This window comes from Penicillium taxi (genome assembly GCF_028828555.1).
Source record: "Penicillium taxi strain IBT 34144 chromosome Unknown utg000001l_segment0_segment0, whole genome shotgun sequence".
NCBI lineage: Eukaryota > Fungi > Ascomycota > Eurotiomycetes > Eurotiales > Aspergillaceae > Penicillium > Penicillium taxi.
The window spans coordinates 4408931-4428944 of NW_026643203.1; the positions used below are offsets into that span (position 1 = coordinate 4408931).

At 46.5% G+C, this 20014-nt stretch overlaps 8 protein-coding genes across 8 annotated transcripts; 2 read left to right on the forward strand and 6 right to left on the reverse strand.

Moving 5' to 3' along the window:
- Positions 1-104: 104 nt before the first annotated feature.
- Positions 105-2335, reverse strand: N7495_001571 (pre-rRNA-processing protein ESF1; the record flags this gene model as incomplete). Its single annotated transcript, XM_057204241.1, has 2 exons — positions 105-2197; positions 2269-2335. The coding sequence occupies 2 exons, from the start codon at positions 2333-2335 to the stop codon at positions 105-107; spliced, it is 2160 nt and encodes a 719-aa protein (XP_057068314.1).
- A 284-nt stretch (positions 2336-2619) lies between these two features.
- Positions 2620-4375, reverse strand: N7495_001572 (uridine kinase family protein; the record flags this gene model as incomplete). Its single annotated transcript, XM_057204242.1, has 8 exons — positions 2620-3103; positions 3164-3395; positions 3446-3487; positions 3549-3662; positions 3724-3766; positions 3814-3958; positions 4024-4151; positions 4205-4375. The coding sequence occupies 8 exons, from the start codon at positions 4373-4375 to the stop codon at positions 2620-2622; spliced, it is 1359 nt and encodes a 452-aa protein (XP_057068315.1).
- Positions 4376-4739: 364 nt separating this feature from the next.
- Positions 4740-5899, forward strand: N7495_001573 (glucose-induced degradation complex GID8; the record flags this gene model as incomplete). Its single annotated transcript, XM_057204243.1, has 3 exons — positions 4740-4819; positions 5004-5199; positions 5402-5899. The coding sequence occupies 3 exons, from the start codon at positions 4740-4742 to the stop codon at positions 5897-5899; spliced, it is 774 nt and encodes a 257-aa protein (XP_057068316.1).
- Positions 5900-6448: 549 nt separating this feature from the next.
- N7495_001574 (putative NADH-ubiquinone oxidoreductase 64 kDa subunit) lies at positions 6449-8698 on the reverse strand (the record flags this gene model as incomplete). The annotated part of the gene is made up of 4 exons (XM_057204244.1): positions 6449-7224; positions 7274-7424; positions 7482-7822; positions 7873-8698. The coding sequence occupies 4 exons, from the start codon at positions 8696-8698 to the stop codon at positions 6449-6451; spliced, it is 2094 nt and encodes a 697-aa protein (XP_057068317.1).
- A 2020-nt stretch (positions 8699-10718) lies between these two features.
- On the reverse strand, positions 10719-16220 carry N7495_001575 (putative sister chromatid cohesion protein Mis4; the record flags this gene model as incomplete). Its single annotated transcript, XM_057204245.1, has 4 exons — positions 10719-15568; positions 15624-15760; positions 15823-16012; positions 16085-16220. 4 exons carry the CDS (start codon positions 16218-16220, stop codon positions 10719-10721), a joined length of 5313 nt encoding a protein of 1770 aa, XP_057068318.1.
- A 340-nt stretch (positions 16221-16560) lies between these two features.
- On the forward strand, positions 16561-17001 carry N7495_001576 (DNA-directed RNA polymerase I core subunit RPA12; the record flags this gene model as incomplete). Its single annotated transcript, XM_057204246.1, has 3 exons — positions 16561-16675; positions 16729-16960; positions 16983-17001. The coding sequence occupies 3 exons, from the start codon at positions 16561-16563 to the stop codon at positions 16999-17001; spliced, it is 366 nt and encodes a 121-aa protein (XP_057068319.1).
- A 159-nt stretch (positions 17002-17160) lies between these two features.
- On the reverse strand, positions 17161-18237 carry N7495_001577 (deoxyhypusine monooxygenase; the record flags this gene model as incomplete). The annotated part of the gene is made up of 1 exon (XM_057204247.1): positions 17161-18237. The coding sequence occupies one exon, from the start codon at positions 18235-18237 to the stop codon at positions 17161-17163; it is 1077 nt and encodes a 358-aa protein (XP_057068320.1).
- A 745-nt stretch (positions 18238-18982) lies between these two features.
- On the reverse strand, positions 18983-19945 carry N7495_001578 (ETC complex I subunit; the record flags this gene model as incomplete). The annotated part of the gene is made up of 3 exons (XM_057204248.1): positions 18983-19292; positions 19360-19470; positions 19539-19945. The coding sequence occupies 3 exons, from the start codon at positions 19943-19945 to the stop codon at positions 18983-18985; spliced, it is 828 nt and encodes a 275-aa protein (XP_057068321.1).
- Between the last annotated feature and the right edge of the window lie 69 nt (positions 19946-20014).

The window sequence follows — 20014 nt, forward strand, 5'->3', positions numbered from 1 at the left end:
ATCTGCAGATCGGCATCGACATCGAAATAATAGATAATGGAATCTCATGTGATTTGGTACTCGTAGTTACTAACGATATATTTTCAGACAGAACAATAGACCATCTACGCTTTTGACTGGCGTTTGACCTTGGCCACCAGCTTCTGCAGATCATCCGAAATTCCCTCCTTAGAGGTATTCTTCTGTTTCTTTTTGCGATCCAGTTTGTCTGGGATTGGTTCAGTCTCACCATCATCTCGGGTACGTCGGCGCTTACGGCCCTCGTCTAGTAAGGCCTTCATGCCGCTCGTCGCTTTATACCGGGGATTGGTCGGATCGATAGCAAATTCATGGCTATCGTAAAGTCGCGAGAAACGAGGGTCACTGACATCCACATTGAAGTCATCCGTAGCGAGAGGCTCTTTGTTCTTGCCCTTGGCTTTACCCTTTCCTTTCTTGCGTGCTTGCTTCTCGGCCTTCTCGATCTCGTTCATATCGAAGTGTTTGATCTCAGACTTCTTGTCATCAACCATCAAAAGTTCAAGTTCTGCTCTCTGAGCGGCTGAAGCAGCCTCTTCAGCTTCACGCTCGGCCCTCTTCTTGCGCTTCTCCTCCTTCCTCTGGGCAATAGCGGTGGTCTTGCCAGTAGGGTCTGTAAAGAATGGGTCGTCAAAGCCCAAATCCTCAGTGACTTCTTGAGGCGCCTCGCTCTCGACCAGCTCCTTTTCACCGCTATTCTTGGCATCTCCAGCGGGTAGTTCACCTCGTTTGGCAGCCTTCATTCTCTCCTTTCGCCTCTTTTTGCGCTCGCGTTCCTTTCGCACGTATTTCTCGATTTGAGTCTCCTCGATTTCGGGTTCATTCTCGAAGATGGTATCCTTGCCATGACCACCAGCAAGACCTGATGTAAAGGTAACCTCCATTTCTCCAACAGGGCCGGCCGGCTTGGAAGAGCGAGTAGGTTCGGTGCTCAGACCCAGTAAAGATCGCATGCGTTGCCGCTCAAGTTCCCGCTTAGACACTTTGGTGCTTGTGGTTTCACTGGTGGTGTTGTCGACTACTTCCACACCGCCATCTTCCTCATCCTCCTCACTGTCGGAACTATCACTTCCAAGATATGCCTTCAAGTCATTTTCATCAATGTCCTTTCGCGAGCCCCGGAATGCGCGTGCTTGCGCCTCCTTTCGTGACTTATCCTCTGCATCCCATGTCAACTTGACTTTGCTGTGTTGCAGGGCATCGGTCACAAACTCGTTTGGCTTGTAAGTGTCAGGAATTCGAGAGCAGGTATCCCTGGGCTTGTCGTCATCGAAGTCTGTATCCTCGGGAACGAACCGAAGATCGAAGAAGTTGGCGCTAGATAAATATTCCGCACCATCCACAAGATCATAGACATGCTTGGCGGCATCTTTAGATGAGAAGGTGAGAACAGCATAGTAATAGCGTAGCCGTTCCAACTGGTATCGCCGTAGCTGTGTAGAGTTGAACTCCTCTCCATCGTCCGTCTTCAGCATGGATTTCTTGATTTCCTCCTCCTCCTCATCAGAGTCAAGCTCCTCCTCCTCTTCGCTTTCGTCTTCCTCCTTTTTAGATGCAAAGATTGCCCTTGGGGGACCTTCAATCTCTTCCCTCTCCATTCTTTCTTTTCCGAATTCACTGGGATAGACGGCAACTTTCAAGACGCGGCTTCCAGTTTGCAAGAAGCTTGAAAAGACTGCCATCAAGTCCTCTGCACGAATGTTGTCCCAGTCCAAGTTCACGACTGCTATCCGATCTGTGACCTCACCGAGAGGTATATTGCCCGGTTGCTGATCGGGAAATTCGACTTCGTCAACCTCTGCTTCGACCTCTTCTTCCTCCTCATCGCTAGAGCTTTCGTCTTCAGACGAGGAGTCTGAGAATCCGCCATTGCGAGCAGGATCATACGCACGCTCGTTGACTCGTTTCGATTTCTTCTGAACTTCCTTGTCGTCGTCATCACTGGAATTCTCAACTTCCTCTTCTTCTTCCTCTTCCTCTAGGCGATAGAACTTTTTCAATTCCTTCTTTGTATCGTCGTGCGCAAGTTTGCGTCCGTATCGGTCTACGGCGGCATTGCGAGAGAAATCCTTGTCATCTAGCATATGCTGGAAGCGCTTATCGAGTTTGACATGAGTCTGTCGCTTGCTAGGGAGGCGATAACGAGGGTCACTTTGAATGCTGGCAAATCGAGGATCGGCTGTACAGTTCGTGACATTAGTTTGACATACTCTTCCAACTTTGCTTTCTTTTAAAAGTAGCTTCACATACTAATAACTTGACCGGCTTCTCCCTTGGAGCCGGTCTTCTTGGATTTTTTCTTATCCTGACCTGCCATTGTAGTCTCCACCTGCTGATTTGCAGTTTACAGAGATTACAAAAAAAATTTAAAACTCAAAAATGAGAAAGTGACTTGATCGCAAATTTGCGAAACGATTGCCTTCCATCTCGGACAAATTTCCTTTTTTTCTGCCGGGGTTTTAGGGCGGTCAACATGCGAGTCCACATATCTCAAAATGGAAATATTACTGTACTATGATTTATACAGTGTCCAGTCATCCATGTGATACAGTATAGAACATATGTGCTATTCATTTGACAAAGTCTTAAACTAAATGATAATTAGCAGCCAAAGTAGCGCTTTTCCATCCATCGTGGCTCGCCCTCCTCGCCAATTCGACCAACAATAACCGTGATATTGGGGAACACCGCAGCCAACCTCTTCAGGCCCAGTTCTCCCGCTGCACATGCTACGAAGACAATATTGCGTTCGTCGACTCCATGATCAACCAAGACACGGACAGCCATCAGTGCAGCGCCTCCACTGGACATCTGGGGATCAAGGAGCAATACGGAGGAGTGCTCCTCAATCTTGGGTGGCAATTTCAAATAGTGAAGTTCTGGTTCTTCGTTATTCTCGTTTGTTTGAATCAAGACCCGACCCGTGATGCAGTCGGGAATAGTTCGTTTCAGAGCAGTCTCCAAGCATGAACCTCCTCGTAGGATGGCAACTGCCGAAACAATACCCTCTGGTTTGAGACCCATGTAGTGATTTCCTTGTGGGGTCTCTACATCTCCTTGAACGTATGATGTCATGTCCATGGCCCTAGGAATCCGTCGGTCAGTAAAAGAGGCTAGAAAGGTAGAAATCGAGCAAAGTTTTTACTTTTCGATGAGAATAGAAGCAAGTCGATCGAAGTAGAAAACGAAGTCGACATGTTCAGTCTCGGGGCTCTGTAGAATAGTATGCATTCCGAGCAGCTGCGGTGTAGAAGGCAGTACGTGTACCTTGGGCGGCAATTTAATGTCTGCTGCAATGAGTCCAAGCTTGTGGAGCTCTGCAGTATGTTGCTCTGACTTTTCTTGAAGCTTAATCTGGATGTGCTTGACCACCATATCTAAAGGAGTCAATGACGAATCTTTTGCAGATACATGTCTCTGAACATACCGATAGCAGTTATATTATCTCTTCCACGAGGGATAATAATATCTAGATAAAATCAGATTCCCTGCAAGTTTATCTGGCAAGGTCGAAGAATGACAAAACTCACCGGAGATATGTCGTTGAGGGTCCACAAATCTAGTGTAGGATGGCTTGACATATTCAAACCACTGCTTGATAATACCATCAATATCTCGTCCTCTTTCACGGACATCACGAAGAACTTGATATAATCCTGGTTAGCTCAAATATTCCACGGGTTTGAAAGCAAATGATGGACCCACTTCTACGGCCCAAACAGACATCCATGTCGGCATCAACGAAAATCTGTAGAAGATCAGCAGCAGAGCATGATAGAATAAATGAACTCATACCTTAACATCTAGCATATCCAAAATTCGTTGATCATGCAAAGCCAGAATTCCCTCCAGAATAAGCACTCGAGGAGAGTAAATTTTGGTCGTCTGAGCTTGTCGCTGATGGTCTGCAAATGAGTATACTGGGATATTGGCAGTTTTCCTTTTAGCGTAAAAGAGTCAGATTGAAATAAAATTGATAAATATGTCAATATTGAGATGATTTACCCTTTTTTCAGGTCTTGAAGGGTTCCCACAAGAAGATCAAAATCAATAGATTCTGGGCTATCGAAATCATATTTGTTTGCATGGGCTTTGCGATGCTCCTCAGATGACAAAGACTTGTAGAAAGAATCCTACAAGGGCTGTAGGTTAGATTTAAGACCCCCAGAGGCTTCATGAACCATACCATGACAAGGATAACCACCCAAGGTAGGTTAAGTGACTTGACGATCTCCATGGCCACCGAGGTCTTTCCGGAGCCAGAACTTCCTGCGATGCCGATGATGCTCAAGTTTTGCCATGGCGGCGAGTAATTCGCCTCCGGGATGACAGAATATAAGGGAGAAATCGATTCCATGTTTTGCAAACCCCTCTTTAGTCCATATCAGTAAAGTGAAGTCGTGGGTATCATTTAGTTGAGATGAATTAGGCTTAGCGCTGAATGACTCGCTTATTATGTAATCGAAATCTTCGGTATTTTCTTCGATTTCCTCGCTCATCCATCTTCTTCTTTCCCTCCAACAGGGCTTTTCTCTCAAAAACAAAAAGCGTTCAGCCTTTTTTCCATGGCTGTCGTCTCTTGAGTCACCCATCCAATTAGCTATTAGCTTGCTGTCAATAAAGACTTCTGTCGTTGTTTTTCAACTGCATGTCTTCGGGTAATCCAGTATGCTTGCCGGCGCGCTGACACCTGTTGTTACTGCCTTTAACATCATGCACAGATGTCTCGCTCCTCCTCGACGACCACGCCGACTTGGCCCCAATTCGAGCGGAAGGTCGACGAGGTGAAGCCATCCAAAACGTGAGTAATTCCGCATCACAATACCTTGCCCCCTTTTGATATGATGATTTAAAAAAACAAGTTGGGAATCTCTCTGAATCAATGTGAAGAGAATATGTTAACTTGATACCTGATTCAATGCCCCTTCCAACACATCACTATCTTTCATTAGTTATTTGTGACAGCTGCTAATATGAAGCTTCAGTGACATCAATAACCTCGTCATGGACTACCTGGTCACCAACGGATATCCCGCTGCTGCGCAGAAGTTCGCCATTGAGGCCAACATTCAAATCCAAACTGATCTACAGTCAATTGAAGAGCGGGTTGAGATTCGAACTGCTATCCATACCGGAAACATCCAAACAGCAATCGAAAGGATCAATGAATCTAATCCTCATGTAAGAAATAATTCTCGCCTTGCCATACATTACCCATATTCCTACCCGCTTTCATGATTAAAATACTTCATGCACCACTCCTACAACCCTTCGGGGTGTTGAGGAAAAACAATCACCAATTTTTTATATGATTAGCAACCTCAAACTCGATTAATTTGGATATCCCGTTTTTCAGTGAGCCTTTGCTAATAAGATTGAATAGATCCTAGATGAAAATCCTTCACTGCACTTTGCTCTCCTGCGCTTGCAGCTGGTAGAGTTGATTCGAACTTGCACAGCTACTCCAGACGGCGACATCAGTCCTGCCTTGGAGTTTGCAACATCCCAGTTAGCTCCTCGAGCTCCGACTAACCCCCAGTTCTTGGAGGACTTGGAAAGCACTCTGGCTCTCCTGATATTCCCCAGTGACAACCTGACCCCTTCCCTTGCCTCCCTCTTAAACCCTAGCCTCCGTAAAGATATTGCAACCCAAGTCAATGAGGCCATCTTGCAAAGTCAAGGCGCTTCTAAAGAGGCTCGTCTCCGCAATTTGGTCAAGCTACGCGCTTTTGCCGAAATCAAAGCTCGTGAGGCAAAGAAAGATATCCCCGATAAACTGGATATCGGCTTAGTGAACGACACGCTTGAAAGCAACGATGCCATTTATCGCACAGATACCATTATGGTGAACAACGGCGATGTGGATCCAACGATGTCGTGATGTTTTATTATCAGTTTTATTAGCAAGGCGCCCGGTGCATCAATACGGTCATCCTTTTCGCGTCACATTACGGAATATCCCGGTTACATTTAATAAATATCAACCCTTTGCAGGCGCAGCTCCACAAGGGCTGTGACTTGAATTCAGTCACCTCATTACATCGTAAAGTCCTTGTTTGATACCGTTCTGCGCAGCAATTTTGGAGTTTCAAGGTCAATATGTTCAAAAATCCTTCTGGGCATATGGAGCAGGCGGTCTAAACCAGCGCCGTTAAACATAAAGCAATAGAAGTACAGACTGAGGCTTTGTTCACCTAAAAAAAAATGTAGTACATGCAAAGAAAGCCACCCAGAATTACCTATAAATGGCTAGCATCTAAATACACAGTGCTCAATTTTCAGGACTGGGAATGGTGTATAGAAGTAATGTCCATAGTCGGGACTCGAACCAAAGAATTATGTAGTCTCCTAATTCGAAGATCATGAATCGAATGTAATTTTAAAGATATAAGATTTTAGAAGCTCATAAGATCTAAAAGAAATTTAAACGTTAGTTTTGTTCCAATAATGAAGACAGAAGTAGAATAGACATACCTCTTCCAAAAAGAGTGCGCTTCGCCCAGTCCATTGCCAGCATGCACCGGGTGCGGAAGCTGACACTCTGAGCGAAGTAGATACTGCGCCAGAGATACATAGCGATAATACCACCACTGAAGCTCATGCCACCGAAATCGAAGATAGCCGCGTTACTAATGTACGCCAGACTACCGAGGTGAGTGTACTTGAAAGCGCGGTAGACCGTGTCGTCAAGATCACCGTAATTAACCTCATTGGCTATAAGACCAGGAAGGGCAGCAGCGATCTTGGTCAGCTTGCGGCCCAAATACAAACCCTGCTGATTCGCACGCTGGGCAGTTGCTGGCAAGGAGGTAAGCTTGGTGTCAATCTGGTGAAGGAGCTCGTTCAGCTCGCCGTAGTCGAGGGTTCCGGATTGGTCCTTGTCGTATTGCTCAAAGAGACGGTCGACTCGACGGAGGTGGCTAGAGGCTTGCGGGAAGCGCTTCCTCACTTTGCTGGCAACCTCGCTCCACTGAGAGAAGGTGAGCTGCACCTTCTCGGGATCGAGGTCCTTCTCCCATGCGATAGTGCGCAGGTATTTGATGACGTGCTCAGCGACGTTGTTCTGAACAGTAGCACAATCTCCAATGGCGTAGACATCGCCTAATGGGGCACCAATCACGCGGAGATGGGAGTCGGTCTCAATGGCATGCTTATTGTTTTGTCCTTCAAGCTTATCGCAGATTTTTTCAGATAATTCAGAGCGAGCTGGAAAGTGTTAGTTGAGAAAGTTGGGCTGAAAAATTGCTAAACTTACCAACACCGGTCGACCATAGACAGAAACTAGTGGGGATCTCCTTGGTAATAGTCTCCCCATCTTCTACCTGACTGAAAACAACACGGTCGTTTTTCACTTCTTGGACACGAGCATTGGTCAATACCTCGACGCCGTCGCGAGAAAACCGGCCCTAGGTGGCATTAGTATCATTCTATTGCACGAGATTGAATATAAATCTAGAACTTACTTCGGCATACTTGGATAGCGCCTCATCATATGTGTTTAGGATATGAGAGCGGCTCTGAATGATGTGGACAGAAATCTCATTCCGAATAATACGAGGGAAAGAATGCAACAGGTCCTCGTTCAACAGATCATAAAGCTCAGCAGCAAATTCAACACCGGTTGGGCCACCACCACAGACCACAAAAGACAAGAGACGCTTGCGCTCCTCATCGGAAGTGGTGGGAAGACAAGCCAATTCCATGTTATCCAGGACCTTGTTCTTGATTTCACGAGCGTTATCAATTGTTTTCAGGAAGTTGCAGTTCTCCAGGCCCTTGACACCATGCGGGTTTGTAACGCAGCCTAATAGAGTAATATGTCAGATTCAAGTCAATTATACCTAGACCGGCCACGTCGAGGTGTACTAGGATCAAACATACCAACGCCAACAACGAGCTTGTCGTATGGAATATAGAAATTTCTGGTTGTACCACTCTCGTCAACCTGCGAGACCTCAACAAGCCTCTCTGAAAAGTCAACATCCGTAGCTGTAGCCTTCATAAAGTGACCGTTAACACGATCAATGATGCGCCGGACAGGTTCAACCAATGAACGGAGACCCAATGTACCGACTGTCGCAGATGGCAGCATGGGAGTAAATAGGAAATAGTTCGTGGGTGAAACAACAGTAACATGGTAATCACCAGGATTCAAGTCCTTCAATAGCGCGATGCTGCCCCAACCAGTTCCTAGGATCACCAGACGTGGCTTGTCCTTCTGCGTAATCATTTCGTCGGAATCGTAGTCGCTAACAAGGAACTCTGCGATAGGGAGATTCTTGGGACCACCAATACGTGGATTAAGCGCCAATTCTGAGATAGGGATATCTTCTCCCGAACGAATTTCGCGGTAGGTGGTAGCATCGTAAATGAAAAAGCCAACAATACAGATACTGGAGCCAATCACAAACACTCCGCAGGCAGTAAACGTCTTGTGAAGAGCATTTCGAATAGGCTTCTTTGCTGCGGCATCGGACTTCAGCCCACGGACCAAAGCCAATCCATTGGGGGCTAAACCGAGATAACGAGGCTGTATGGGTCGTCGATATGTGTTCAGAGAACGTGCAACAGAGCTGCGAGCTGGTAGAGGTCCGCTCGAGACGTTTAAACGAGCTGAAAAAGATCCGATTGATCGCAACGTGGAGCCATCCGGACGGCACCGGCGCAAGGCCACGCTCATAGCGTAGATTAAGGGGAGACCCAAATAGTAAAGGGGGTGGGAGAAGAAGCGAAAACAGCGATTCGGAGAACAGCGAGATCCAGAAACGAGGGCAGACAAGTAATTACTTAGAAGATGTAAGTGAGCAAGAACTTTAAACATTCAAGATTGTCTGCTGTACCTGCGGAGCTCTACGTCATCATACAGTCACGTGCAGAAACGAACCCGGAAAATCGGCACGCGGTTCGTGCGTGCAGACAAGCTTTCGACTTTCAACTTCTTGTATAAAAGAGATATCTAGCTAGAAAAATCTCACAATACTATTAAATGTCAATCAGTTCGAGGTCTTTTGTTTGGTCTCTCGGTTTATAATTTAGGACACCACGTGGCTTTAATAAGCGCAATATCTCTATCAGCTACAGGCCTTCTGTTCTTCGTATAGATGTAACGTTCGAAAAGCTTTCACGCATTCTGATGGTGTAATCAGAACAATCTCACGAATCTCACAGAGAATGTTATGAAATTTCTGCTACTCAGTAGCTTCGTTCTCTGTTTCGTAGTCGCGTAGTAGACAACCCGAGCGAGATATATTTCTCTACTCAAGGTGTCGAGATGAAATAACAACCTCTTTCTGTGGTGGGCACACAGATCGGTTGATATTTATAGCCTCATTGATCATAGCTCACCAGGTCTGTGGCTTAGAAAGTATAGTATTCTCGGCAGTACCTTGGATCTCAATTATGCAAACCTGGCTGAGTTCTTGATCCCCAGGACTAGTTATAACTTGAAGTGGTGCATCGGACTCAAGCTTGATTTTTGTGAAGACAGGCCATCATATTGCATGAATATATAGCAAATTGATCCGTCGGGAATATCAATCGTCCAGGCCTCCAATGGGACATTACGACCCTGGTCCCTAAATTCCTGATCGCGAAGCCGAGTCTCATGCCAATCGTATGTGAATTTGTTCAATAACTGCCGAAGTGGCTAAATTTTTCCAGAGGGAGGAAACCAAAGGATCGGCGTATTTTGAAGGGGCTGATTAGATTGGGCGACCTTTTCAACTGCCCCTATGTGAGGAGAGAAATACTTTATCAAAAGCACCACTTTTGGCACGTTCCCACGTGAATCGAACAAACGAAGCCACTCTTCAAATATCAGACATTTTGTGCCCAATACAAGTCCACACTTTCAGGTAATAAATATGCGCAGCGCGAAAAGCGTATAGATTTTGCCTATTTCCGATTAGTCAGGAGGGTGGTTTCTCAAAACCATCTTTGTTACAAGCAAATAAATAGTATAACGCATTTTTTTTTTTCGTTTCGAGGAGCCCCAGGCCATCAGTGACATGGGTCTCAGTGTATCTTCCAGAAAAGGAGATATTCATCGCAAGAAAATACGTCTTTATGCTGAGAGTCCTCCAAGAACTGCCATATTTCATCTGAGCTTGAGCTTCATCTTCAGTAGCATTTCCAGTTTCATCTTAGCTGGCCATTACTCAATCGTGATGTCCAGGTGGTTGATTATTGTTACTTATACATATACCTGTGGACCTAGCACGCAGTATATGTACCTAGGTAGACTTTATCGAGAAATATTCAGGTTTTCTCGGAAGTTAACCTTAGAAGGATCATCAGATTTCCAGGACGTATTTTGTAGTGAGACGGTGCGTATGAACTATTCTGAAACAGGCTCTGTGGCATGCTTTTTAAATCGTGACTGTGTATTATTCTAAGCCCCAAGGTTGAAAAGAAGGTCTCTAAAGGTTACCTAGGTGAGGTATACTGATCAAGCAATTAGGAATGGTTGATGAGAAATGAGCATAAAGGAAGCCAGCCTATTAGCTTCGAAAATGATATTCCTCCCATGCGCCATCCATGATGCAAGCTAAAATATTCAAGGTAAAATAGAATAAAAGCTGCTCTACCTAAGTGAGCTGCGAGTCGCGGGTGTTATAAGATAGGAATTCTACAACGTCTATATTCCTCGTATGCATAAGAATAAACGATGCCGGGCAAAAAGGCAAGTTAGGGTGAAATCATCATTCCCAATTATCCCAATTGTCATCCGGCTCAGTGCTTGATCTCTTTTTGCCGATGGAGCTTTTGCGGCCCTTTGGTCTCTTGCTGGCACTTGTGGTCGGATCAGTACTTTTCCGTTTCATTGCTCGGGACCCACTGGCAGTGTCATCAACATTCATCATTGCATCGAAGTTGTCCCCTTCGTCATCGTCATCTCGATCCACCTTGAATTCTTCGTCGATTGCGAGCAATGTTGAGAAGTCGCGGCATTTGTTCAACATGGCGTCCTCATTTGTCAATGCAGCCATGTTCCTATCTACGGCTTCCCAGAACTTATCACCAGTAACACCATGAACCTTGGTGGCAGATTTATTGAGATCCTTTGTAGAGGGCTTACCACCCTGGTCTTTGCTGTGGGAGTGGACTCCATAAAGGCGTCGCAAATAAGTTCGGGCTTCCCAGAGCATTGTAAGGGCGGCAGCGGCTGTGGCCAGCGGTCTCAATTTTATAGCGGTATCAATTGGGTGCGACATGTTTGTGGGTACCATCATTGTAGAATCAGGCGGCAACATGCTGACTGTCTCAGCGCTTGGCAGAGCAATGGGACTTGGAAAAACGTCCGTCTCAATCGCAAGAGCGACTGCGGCACCGGTGGATGAAACTATGCGTTCGATGCACGCGATAGTGGGCACCAATTCGGAATGTTGACCATAATCAAAGTAGGCAAGATTGTGGGATATGAAGCGAGATAATAGTAGGTGCTCCGGAGGATCCCCACTAGTGTTGAGTTTTTTCAATTCGAAATTGACCTTACCGCAGAGGCTTGCAAGAAACTTTTTTTGGTAGCGACTGTTGCTGGTTTTGACAATTTCGAACAGTGGGGCGAGTTTTGCTACGTAAGGCCTGCGAGTAGCGCCTTTTGAGTCGCCGACGATATCTCGCTGGTAGTAGAAAGCATCCTGAACAGCTCGCATATACTCTCGTTCAAACATCGATTCGTGCTGTTGGTGGAGCATTTTGTGTGCTTCAAAGGCAACCTTTGCAATCGCAGGAACTGTTGAGGTCTCCAGCGAGACAAGTACACCAGCACACTCTTTCGGATGGACCAGACCTTGGCGATTGATACTTGCAATGAGTTCGATAGCGGTGAGGGCATAAATATCTTGTCGCGACTGGGCAACCGTGAGCATGCTGGGAAGAAAGTTCTGGGCAATCAACGCCGCAGCACCATCGTTATCGCTAGCTCTCAAAGATCCTCCTAGTCGAGTAGCTTCTTGCGCACTTTCATCGACAGTTGAAATGACGACCTTTTCAGACTTACCCTCATGTATCGCGAAGAAATCAGCAAATGACTTGAGGACTATGTTCTGTAAAACTGGCACTTCTTCCTGGAACACTTGAGCAAAGGTCTTCCGAGTGGGCTCGCGGCCAAATTGAGCTGGCCAAGACTGACAAATGGAACCCAAGCTTTCTAGAGCCATAATTCTAAGGTCCATAGGTTGATTTGAGGAGGTGAATGGAAGGATAGAGTCAACCATCAAGCTAGCCACGGATCCACCTGTCCAGGTTTGGAACGAGCTCTTGAAATATGATATGTATTTTTCGAGGTCGCAATGCCGTCCGACGCATCCCCCAATTCGGATATAACTCTTCGCACGAGCCAAGACCGAGGAATTCTTGTCTGCTGCCAGGTCAACGCTCTTGTATTGCTGCAAAGGTTTAAGTACGGATACAGTCAGCTTCACAAGCCGGTCTGTGTTTTCGAGAACACCGTTGATGGTCCATAAACAGGCCATAACCTCATTCAGCTCTGATCGGGAAAGCTTGGCAACACTCTTAAAGAGATCATTCTGCACCTCTTTCAGGAAATTATTTTGGGATGAAGAAAGGAATGGCAAGACACAGCGATAAATCACCACAACTGATCGGAAGATGAAGAGGTCGTCTGCGGTTGAGAGATGACCAATGTAAGGATGTAGGGCCTCCAACTGGTCTGGACTGAACAGCTTTGCATTAGACTTCGCAAAAACAGTTATTGTTTGAAGAAGAGCTTGCTGGAAGTCTTTCCCAGAAGCATCTGCATCTTCAACTAGTCTTTGAAACATGATTGCAACCATCGATTTGCAGACCTTGAAATTCAATACAGCCGACTTGGATTTATCAGAGAGTACAGCCTTAATGCATCCGCTTAGGGAATCAAGAGCCGTGTCACTTCGCTGGACAAGACCAACGATCAAACCGACCTGTTCTCCCAAAGCCATTTTGAGTTTCGGCGCATCCGAGCTAGAGTCGATGGATTCATGGAAAGGAGTCAACCAGATCTCTTCAAAGGTCTGACGAGCCAACGTTGCCACGCTATCCTCATGGTCACCAGTGCGTTGAAGAAAACTATCAAGAATTGCCAATTTTAATTCCTGCCGTGCAGTCTTGTGATAAAGCTCCTTTAGCAGACCAACGCAGCGCTTGCGAATACCAGCAGTCTGATCTGCGGCGCATGCAAGAATACTGCGACACCCTTCTTCTTCAAGTTTGGGTTTTAAACTGATGCACTTAGCTATCAGTGACAACGCCGAGTCACGGACCATGGGAGAAGCATCTGTAGTACACCGGAGAATGAGGCGCATGACTGAAGCATCGCGGTCAAGAAGATTTGGGTCTTTCTCGAGCATGTAAATGACACTTTTGAGGCTGCGACTGCGAACTTTGGCTTGATCACTGGCAATGGAATTCAGAAGGATTTTGAGAATGGTGTCAAAAGCTTTACCAAAACTGGAGTTCAGAACCGTCAAAACATAAGCAAAACGACCATGGATATTTGAGATTGTGTTAAATTGCCTATGGCTCTCCAGCCATCGTGGGTCAGAGAAAGATTTTGACAGGAGGAGGACCAGCTCTTGAGTCATCTCATCATGAACCATATCGGCCTTATCTTCCGAATTGTAGTAGAAGTTGCACACAGTCTTTGCCCAGTTAGCCAAATAGTAGCCACGAGCACTAGCCAAGTGCCAATTGTCGGAGTTTCTATCCTGTGATAGATACTCGAGTGCCATCCTGTATGGGCCTTTTGGAGCAATTAGATCTTGCGGGTACAGCGCACGGGCGGAATAGTCCTCAAACTGCTGTTTTAGAAAATCAGTGAGTTCACTGTCCGAATCTTCCAGAGCAGGAAGCATGTGCTGGGCGGTTGCTATTAAGTCCGATATTGCAGATCCCATCCACCCCAAGAGCTCAAGGGCCATGCTTTTTGCAGTGGCTGCACTCTTGTCTTGATCTGCAATACCAATTAGATGCGATGCCATAATTCGAAGGAGAAGTTCAGCAGCGGGCCAATCTGTGGATCCGAGTACGTTGATCATATCTTCAGTGAATAGATCGAGAATGTTGCGGTATGGCTGATCGCCGCTTTTTGTTGATGTCATGGCCCTCTGGACAATGAACTTGACAATGTATTGCGCACTGCGCACAGCATTGTCGTAAAGTCGGTTCACTTTGGCCGCCAGATGTTCCAAAGACTCGTCTAGCTCTTCGTCATCTTCCGATTCAGCTTTGTTCAGATCGTCTGTATCACCCATTAATTCGTCATCCGAATCGCGAGATGCATGTATTCGACGCTTCGTCTTGGAGGATCGTGGAGTTTCGAGAGCAGTTGTTTGCACCAGTTGAAGTACGAGTGCAGTAAGAAGTTGAATGTTTTTGCCATCTACGAGCTTGAACTGTCTCGCACTTTGACGAGTTGAAGGAAGCTTCTCCAATGACACCAGGATTTCATCCAATATGAAGGGGCGCTGATCAGGATATTTTGAAAATATCTTTGCAAGGACATCCATAGCCGCGCGTCTCGCAGGTTCATACTTCGATTGACCTACTGCTGAGTCTCTCTCATTATGAGCGTTTTCAACAAAAATCAATTTCGCCGCAAGGAATTCAGCGGCTGTGATTGTTCCTTCAGAAACCTCAATACGGGACAAAAAGTCGGCAAAAAGGGTAAGAACCTTCTTGCTCTGATGAATCAAACTTCCGATAATACGCTTTTGGGCTGAATAAACGTTGAAATATTCAGTGTTCTTGCCGCCAGAGCGAGCCTCCACTGCAGGAATGATACAGTGGTCAAAGGCCTGGTTCAGTACAGTCGGAATGGCTTCTATCAGATCCTCGGGACAAAGCTCTCGCTCGTTTCGGCGTCCAGACATCGTCTGAAGAAGCGTTTCAATCGAAAGGAGAGAATTGAGAACACCTTCAACTTTACTCACCCATTCTTGAATCTCCCCTTCACTGGATGGATCATTCAGGTTTAATTCCGGAGCTTGAGAGGCCGCAATTGGCTTTTCACAATACTTCTGGACCCGATTGATCCAATCAGTCGGTATATTCTGTAGCCGATCAAACCCGGCTACCTTGCGAAGAGCTTTCTGTAGGCGGACATGGGCCTCAGAAGATAGCAGAGCGCCGTGCACGTCCACCGAATTTGAATTCACAAAAATTGGATTCGGTTGATCAGCAGTGGCAGCGATTAATGACTCAGGCTCGATTTGATCTTCGGCATCGAATACTTCCTGAAGAAGATCCTGCAGCTTCAACAGAGCATCATCTGCCTCTGCCTTCTGGTCCTTTAAGCGCAAGGCAGCCATTGTGTCCCGGCTATGAATGACAACTTTGGGTTTTGTACTATTCAATTGCTTTACGGGTGTAGGTTTCAATGGAATGACCACAGCCAGTCGACTAGAAGGTTGTGGAGACTGTAATTGAGGTGAAAGTGAACGAGATTTGTTTTCATCTTTTTCTTGAAGATTAAAAGAAGGTGCAGGCTTTTCGACAGGATCCTTTTTCTCAGCTCTAATCTTCGGAGGTATTGTTGGGATAATTTCTGGGTCTGTGACTAGTCAGTGCGAGGTCCAAAAACATGCGAAATTTCAATTTGCCCTTACATCGAAATGCAACATCTGTCGAATCAAGCATCATTCGTGCAAATGATCCAAGTTGATTATGACCAGATGAATTGCCATTGGTATTAGGTGAGCTCAGGTGTTGGCTATGACCAAGCGATTGAGGAAGCTTGAATTTGCTAGAGCAAGTGATGTATTAGTAGAAGGCACGTGAGAATAGTATATGCAAATAAGTTCTTACAATTCGGTCAACTGATCCCCATCTAGCAATTGCTGCAAGTATTCACGGGACGTCTCTAGTCGGCTCGACTCGTCCAATCCAGATCGTATCTCCGTGTCCAGCTCACTCAGTGTATTCCGACCTGCTTGAAGCACGTGGTTGATGGAGCTCGTGTTGGATGGTCGACCGACATCGGGACGTATAACACAATCTAATACAAAAATTTTAATTAGATCTTATTCTGTGAAATGTTCAGGGATTCCGTGATTGAGAGGTTACAGACCTAGACCAAATATCGGCGCGCTTGACATGGACGAGTACTGAAGTGCCTCGTCAACAGACAGTGTTTGGGAATGTCTCTGGGAGACGTTGGATGCAAAGACTTGCACCTCGACTGAGGGTCGTCCATTTTGATCCATGATGGATAACAGAAAAGGAAGGAGCACTAGTCCATAGGAAGGAGACCTGCTCGGAGCAGATTCATGGCAGTTTGATTCTCATCTATAAAACTTCCTTCACAGCTGGAATTCTTCAAACGAAAAAGAAGCAATGAGAGGACGACAGAGCTTGTGGGGACCATAACCGTTCGTCATTTCAAACAACAGAGAGCATGGAGCATGGAGGGCCACCCCTTTCACCGCCCGGTACTTGGTCCGTGCTTTCGAAAAAAAATTAAAGTTGCAGTCGCCGCATATCCCTTCTTATTGACCTCGTCGCAATCGTCTCACTTCATTCAAGTTCTTCTTTATATCCGTCGCTATGTCTGTCATTGGTTCTTTGATTTTCTGCACTGACTGTGGCAATTTGCTACGAGAATCAACTGGAGATGCGAATGCGACTCTACACTGTGGTATCTGCGGAACTCGGAATAAAGGTGAGTAGAACTCAATGATTTAATAAGAATATCATTGTTCTAAGTCTGAATAGATACTGTGCCGCAAACTATTGTCTCAGAATCCAAACCCTCTGCATTCCCTTCTGCCTTGAGAGCAAAGCTATCTTCAGTACAAACCTTGTCAGCTGCAGACCGGAATACCGAGGCTATCACACAGCATACTTGCAACCGATGCGGTCGAACAGAGATGTTTTTCAGTGCAGTCCAACTGCGCAGTGCTGACGAAGGAAGTACTATTTTCCTGCGCTGTGTTTGCGGTTACAAGTATGTCCTCAAAAACTTACAGAACCAATGTCGGATTCTAATATCTTCTTCAGGGAAACTCAGAATAACTGAGGGGTGGAAACCTTGATTTGAAAAGACATGGGAACGTTTCTGTCTTTCGGCTATACAAAATGTGGCTTCAGAGTATCAATATAACGACGTCACGACCTGTATATAATTCTTTTTACCCCAAACGGCCATCATGATGACGCAGAGGCTTCAGTAGCTGTTGGCACCAATGCGTATTCGACCTGGCCACTCTTCTCAAATTCTGCCATATCAAGCGCCACGATCACGCTGTCCCGCACCACTTGCTCAGGATCGTTCAGGAACTTCTTCAGGGTATCCTCGACTCCTTCCTCATCACCTAGGCTGCCAAGGGCCTCGGCGGCTTCATGTCGCACCATACCCATCTCCTGCAGGTCGCTGAGACATTCTGTGAGGTAAGGGACAGAGGCGGGGTGGCAGAGCTGTCCAAAGACAAAGGCAACTTCGTGACGGAACAGAGCAGAGGGGTCCTTAAGACCCTTAGCCAGTGCTCTAACAGACTCGTTTGCTGTGGGGAGGTCAGGAGGGGATGCAAGGTCTCGAAGGCCAAACATAGCGCGATATCTTTTGAATAGAGGGAGTTTGGTGTCAAGCAGCGTCTTCTCCAAGTCGGGAATGGAGGGCTCTTTGGCCTCCAGTGGCATTGGTGGAGCTGGGTCAATAGAAGTGAAGTCACTAAAAATAAATAAATAAGAATTGTTTCGAGAAAAATCACGTAGTTCGTGTGTGAGAGTAAAATACCTGGGCTTAAGTTTCTCGGCGGCTCTTTCTTCGGAGTTCTCCCACAGAATTCGATCAACAGCAATGTCACAAGTCTCGCGAATGACTTCTAATTCGTTTTGGTCGTCGCGCAGCTTCTTCAGTATATCGAGACTCTCGACATAGCCTAGCGCTCCTAAAGCCTCTGCAGCCTCATGCCGGCACATCGCATCTTCCTCGGCATCCTTCAAGACGTGCTGCAGGTACGAAACGGAGTCTGGATTCCGGGTCTGACCGAGGCAGTATGCAAGCTCATGCTTGAGCAGAGCGGAGTTTGAAGTAAAGGCAGCAGCGATAGCTTGGATGGCAGGAAGGGTATTTTCGGTGGGAGGCTGCAGGCAGGCCAGGTGCTTGAGAGAAAAGAGTGCGCGGAAACGACGAGCAAGTGGTTCCTGTTCGGAGGTAAGAACCTTTCGAAGGTCCAGGATGATTTGATTGTCACCCTCAGGTTCGATTGCAATTGGGGCCATTTCGAAATATGGTGAAGAATAGAGAATACGGCAACAATCTTTTTTAGATCTTATCGTAACGGATTTTCAGGGTGGGGTGGCGGGGCTGCCCTGATCCGGATCTGGTTGGTCCGCGCAAATTTCAGATTCTTGAATAAAAGCCGGCTACAGTACTACTCAGTTCCCGTATACCTTTTCGTTAGTTTGTTTGATCGCTGGAATCGTTAATCGCTCAGTGCTTAGATAGGTCACACAAGATCATTGATCAATTCAAGAAAAGAACAGTCAATGCATAGCTTCGAGAATGTATCCATATATCCCAACGAATACCTCGTACTGCTCAGAAGTTTCACTACCTAGTCGGCATACGAGGGAGATAATGAACGTACGGGTGGCTCTCAGGCTACCTAGGTTGCGAGTTCCATCGCACAATCAAGTCTCTGAAGGAAAGACTAGTAAGATTTCAATAAGTAAGGGTCTACTACTCCGTATGCTTACTCACAATCCAAAGTTTCAACTATGTAAGATCCTAGCCTAGGAGGACATAGAAATTGTATGGTTTTGGACAAACTGTTGCTACTGTTGAATGTAACAAGTACAGTGGACATCAATATGAGGTCTATACGGCACCAGCTAGAATCAAGCTCAAAAGTGGGTTTCTGGAAAGTCCTGGGCTTTGTAGGCCCGTAACTCCGTTGTTGCATGAATGATGTGGATTGAAAGAGAAAAAAGCTGCAATTATGTACATGTTACACCGAGGATGTAATCATTTGGTCCTGATATGCTTGAGCTTTCCAGGCACGTGAGTAAAGTTGTTGGCATAGACCTTGGGCACAAAGCGGCGCTCATTCGGCTCCTGCACAAAATATTCATAACCCTGCTTCTGGGCGAATGCAATGGCGTCCTCCTTCGACTTGAACTTGATGTTGGTACCCTGCATGCCATCGGCAGATGACTGCCAGCCCATAAGCGGGTTCTCCCATCGGTGGCCCTTCTGCAGGATATCCCAGTCCATCCGCCAGTGGTGAGTGTGCCAAGTACCAGACTGAGTAGCGGGTTTTGAAGGGCGGTAAATTCTGAAAGACCGGAGTTAGTTAGTATGCGTATCTCGACATCGATTCAATTCGAGATTTTCTAAAGTACCTGACAGTGCGAGCCTGGAGATCAGTAGGAGCGCCGGAGAGAACTGCAGCAGGGAGAGTGCCAACAGGCTCACTGCCATTCATCACACGCTTGGGAACTGGAGAGAATAGCCTAAACAAAAAAAGTCGAGAGGTTAGCAAATGCCTCTGCGCTAGTAGGCCATACGAGATACGACGTACGAGGTACCATGGTCGATCGTGGCACCATAGTCAAGCTTGTGAGAGCTACTCTGCTCATTGACCAGAGAGCTTTCTTGGGAGCGAGTGGTGGGAACCTCAGATGAGTTGGTCTTGACGGCCGGAGTACCCTGGGTGGCACTAGAATTGAAACGAACGCTTACGGGAGCGACCAGGCGAGGAGCCCGGAGGCCAGCAGCACCTCCGATTCTGAAGAGCGACATGGTTGACGTTGAAGCGGTGGGGGTTGAATATAGCCTGAGACGCAGCAATTGCAGGAGTGTTAATCGCAGTCCCGAGTTCAGGTCACGGCACGGCCCAATCGGGTTTAGCGCAATTGGTTCATCCGACCTCCCGCTTCCCGGCCAAAGGTTCTCTTCCTCCTGCATCATCAATTGTTCCTGGTTCATTTGCGCCGAGAATCACCGTGAGTCCCTTCCAAGGGTCTTGTTGCAGTCTTCAACATCCTCTCCACTCCT